We start from the raw sequence: 4,563 nt of genomic DNA on the forward strand, positions 1-4,563 counted from the left end.
TCAGAGAGGCCAGTCATTGCTCGTGTCCCTCACAACCGTTGGAGTCCCCTGAGGATCCCAGGCCAGATCCTCCCTCCTCCCTCCTCCCGATCCAATTCATTAGGCCCCTGAACTCTTCTGCATCTGATCACAGGGGCCTTTCTTTGTACTCTACTGATAAAGGGCGTTGCACCTATTGGTTCCGAGATGCTAAACCAACCATGCATATCTGAGATAAACATCACTTGGTTTTAACAAGTTTAGCAGTTCCCCAAGACCACCCTCAGGTTCAAGAATCCCTGCAAGGACTCAGAACTCAGGGAAGCCATTATACTCAGAACCGCAGTGCTCAGCAGTAGAGGAAAGGGAGAGTGATGCAAATCGCCAGTGGGGGAGATCTCAGGGGCCAGGGGCCAGGGAAGCCCAGGCAGGGAGCTTCCAGTTGTCCTCGCATGGAGTCCTGCGGACAGCAGCTGTGTGTGTGACAGTAACAGGGAGCACTGCCGTCCAGGGAAGCTCACCCACCTTGTTTCAGGTGTGTCTGCTTCGGGCTGGCCTCATGGACATGGCCGGCTGTACTCTTGGCTGACCTTCCTCTCCAGCACCTCCCCCAGGGATCCATTTGATACCAGGTAGCCTCACCATAACCATATTGTTAACATCCACTGTGTAGCCTGACCCTAAACCCTCAAGGTAATAGCACAATCTTATCAGGATGAACAGTCCAACAGTTTAAAGGTTACCCCAGCAGCCCTGGGCCAAGGCCAAACCTTGCTCTGGCCAAGCTTAATCCTTTATTTTCACAACCTCACACCCCGCCTCCCCTCCCCTCCACCCCGATTCCCTGCTCCTTTCCAGCCATAGGATCACTGAGCGGATACACTTTATATAGAATTTATAACAGATACAGACACAGGACCAGAAGTATGCCTGCCATTTGGAGGAGCCAGTGTGGCCTAAGGAGAGATGGAAAGGAACAGATAGTCCATCCGGTAAAGCCAGGACATACCAAGATTTTGTCCTCCTTTGAACAACTGATTTACCCTTTAGCTGGCATACAACTGTTTTTGCAGAACTATTTAATTTTAAGAGATAAATTGAGCCCAGCCAGCTTGGCTCAGATGTTGAGGGTTGGCCAATGAATCAGGAAGTCATGATTGGATTCCCAGTCAGGGACAATGCCGCATTTGTGGCTCCATCCCCAGTGTGGAGCATGCCAGAGGCAGCCCATCAGTGATCCTCTCTCATCATTGATGTTTCTATCTCCTGGACGTGCTGGTCAACAACGCGGGCATTGCCTTAAAGGGTAAAAGGATGTGTGGTCCCAGGAGGGCTCACCCCAGCACCTGCAGCCAGGGTGGCTGGTATGTCGGAGTATCGTTACAATGGGGCTCCTCGCGTGTATGGGTGCAGGATTGCTCCCGAGGGAAGTAGGAGAGGCTGGGGGTAGGGGTGCCACTAGATCAAACTGCAAGAGAAGCTGGAGAGCCTTCTGGCCCAGACACCTTTGTGTTCTTGGCCCAGATGCCTGCGAGTCTTTTCTAGGTTGTCACAGTTTCTCCTGGTTTAACCTTGAGGGCAACGGGGTGAATTTTGCACAAACAAGTTCACAGAGACCCCATAGTGCACCCTTCACCAGCCTCCGGGAATGGCACCATCTCAGACACTATGTTGGGAACATCAGTATAGAACATCAGGAAACAAGGAAATGGTGATTGCACAGTGCTATTACTAGGAACCAATTATACAAAAAATTCACATTTTATGTCATTCTATGGAAAGTTACCACATGGCTACTATTTATTAAGTCTACTCTCCTCTCCTGAAAGGGAATGATCCCACACCGTTTCATATTCAAGCAGAAGTGACGATGAAAACAAACTTTTTTGGTACCCGAGACGTCTGCTCGGAGCTGCTGCCTCTCATGAAACCCCAAGGTGAGTCTAGGAGCCCTGGCTGCCTTGTTTGTGGCAGCATCCAGTCCTGCCCTCCCCAGGTGTCATCTCCAGGCCCCTCCCTGCTCTTGCTCCTGCTCCCTGCTCAGCGGCACTGCCCCCTGGTGTCTCACCAGGCCAGCTGCCCTTCAGCCTCAGGACTGGGCTATGTTTGCTGTCTGTCCCCCTGGTCTCTGCACAACCGGCTCTTGCTTATCCTTCAGCTCTTTGTTGAGAGTCTCGTCAGAGAGGCCAGTCATTGCTCGTGTCCCTCACAACCGTTGGAGTCCCCTGAGGATCCCAGGCCAGATCCTCCCTCCTCCCTCCTCCCGATCCAATTCATTAGGCCCCTGAACTCTTCTGCATCTGATCACAGGGGCCTTTCTTTGTACTCTACTGATAAAGGGCGTTGCACCTATTGGTTCCGAGATGCTAAACCAACCATGCATATCTGAGATAAACATCACTTGGTTTTAACAAGTTTAGCAGTTCCCCAAGACCACCCTCAGGTTCAAGAATCTGCTCAGCAGTAGAGGAAAGGGAGAGTGATGCAAATCGCCAGTGGGGGAGATCTCAGGGGCCAGGGGCCAGGGAAGCCCAGGCAGGGAGCTTCCAGTTGTCCTCGCATGGAGTCCTGCGGACAGCAGCTGTGTGTGTGACAGTAACAGGGAGCACTGCCGTCCAGGGAAGCTCACCCACCTTGTTTCAGGTGTGTCTGCTTCGGGCTGGCCTCATGGACATGGCCGGCTGTACTCTTGGCTGACCTTCCTCTCCAGCACCTCCCCCAGGGATCCATTTGATACCAGGTAGCCTCACCATAACCATATTGTTAACATCCACTGTGTAGCCTGACCCTAAACCCTCAAGGTAATAGCACAATCTTATCAGGATGAACAGTCCAACAGTTTAAAGGTTACCCCAGCAGCCCTGGGCCAAGGCCAAACCTTGCTCTGGCCAAGCTTAATCCTTTATTTTCACAACCTCACACCCCGCCTCCCCTCCCCTCCACCCCGATTCCCTGCTCCTTTCCAGCCATAGGATCACTGAGCGGATACACTTTATATAGAATTTATAACAGATACAGACACAGGACCAGAAGTATGCCTGCCATTTGGAGGAGCCAGTGTGGCCTAAGGAGAGATGGAAAGGAACAGATAGTCCATCCGGTAAAGCCAGGACATACCAAGATTTTGTCCTCCTTTGAACAACTGATTTACCCTTTAGCTGGCATACAACTGTTTTTGCAGAACTATTTAATTTTAAGAGATAAATTGAGCCCAGCCAGCTTGGCTCAGATGTTGAGGGTTGGCCAATGAATCAGGAAGTCATGATTGGATTCCCAGTCAGGGACAATGCCGCATTTGTGGCTCCATCCCCAGTGTGGAGCATGCCAGAGGCAGCCCATCAGTGATCCTCTCTCATCATTGATGTTTCTATCTCTCTCTCCCTCTCCCTTCCTCTATGAAATTAATAAAAATATGTTTAAAAAAAAATTTCTCTGACATCATCTGATATATACTGGGTATGACAAGTCTTCATTAATGCTCATGGAAATTTCCTGGTCTAGAATCCCAGCAGATTTGGCACCAGTATACTCTCGCCTGCCTTTCTACATAACAACCTCCTTTGCATTTCAGGCAGAGTGGTGAATGTGTCCAGCATGGAGAGTCTCAGAGCTCTGAAAAACTGCAGCCCAGAGCTGCAGCAGAAGTTCAGAAGCGACACCATCAGCGAGGAGGAGCTGGTGGGGCTCATGAACAAGTTCGTGGAAGATGCACGAAACGGGGTGCACCAGAGGGAAGGCTGGCCCAACAGGACCTACGGAGTCACGAAAATCGGCGTCACCGTCCTGTCCAGGATCCACGCCAGGAACCTGAGTGCGCACAGGAGAGGGGACAAGATCCTCCTCCTGAATTGCTGCCCAGGGTGGGTGAGAACCGACCTGACTGGACCCCAAGCCCCCAAAAGCCCAGAAGAGGGTGCGGAGACCCCTGTTGTGTTGGCCCTTTTGCCCTCAGATGCTGAGGGGCCTCCCGGACAGTTAGTTACGGAGAAAAAAGTTGTAAAATGGTGAGCTCCTCTCTATGGGCCCTATTATGTTATCTGTTCTGAATAGACCAAAAGGACATGCACACTGTCACATCATTTCTATCCAAATATAGTATACTAGGGGCCCGGTGCACGAAATTCATGCACTGGGGGAGGGTGTCCCTCAGCCCAGCCTGCCCCCTCTCACATACTGGGAGCCCTCAGGGGATGTCCTAGTGACGGCTTAAGCCTGCTCCCTGCTCCCCTTGGGGATAGGTCCTAAGCCACAGTCTGGCCTCCCTTTGTGGGAGGTGACCAGGTTGATCAGGGGAAGGCACCAGCCCCATCACCCCGCTGCTGCAGCCACTGCCAGTCACCGCAGCCAGCAAGGTTTTTTCATCAACACGGACTCCAGTCCCTTCACCATGAAAAAAATGACAACTTTCTTTAGGCATTTTCAAGATGTGTCTTTCATATAATAATTATTTATTTATTATTTTTTTTTATCCTCACCTGAGGATATGTTTCCATTGATTTTTAGAGAATGTGGAAGAGAAAGGGAAAGACAGAGAGAAACATCAAAGTGAGAGGAACACTTTGATTGGTTGCCTCCTGCATGAGC

The 4,563-nt window shown here is 51.0% G+C and overlaps 1 protein-coding gene across 1 annotated transcript in view; it reads left to right on the forward strand.

The window, feature by feature from the left end:
• The window catches only part of LOC106723568 (carbonyl reductase [NADPH] 1-like), a gene marked incomplete at its 5' end in the record, with an annotated part of 7,050 nt that extends 2,913 nt beyond the window's left edge, over positions 1-4,137 (forward strand). The window contains one exon of the mRNA XM_014535660.1: positions 3,551-4,137. Within this exon, the coding sequence (XP_014391146.1) occupies positions 3,551-3,987 (437 nt within the window). The remainder of the gene's footprint in view (positions 1-3,550) is intronic.
• Positions 4,138-4,563: the final 426 nt, after the last annotated feature.

Source organism: Myotis brandtii, unplaced genomic scaffold (assembly GCF_000412655.1).
Source record: "Myotis brandtii unplaced genomic scaffold, ASM41265v1 scaffold147, whole genome shotgun sequence".
Lineage (NCBI taxonomy): Eukaryota > Metazoa > Chordata > Mammalia > Chiroptera > Vespertilionidae > Myotis > Myotis brandtii.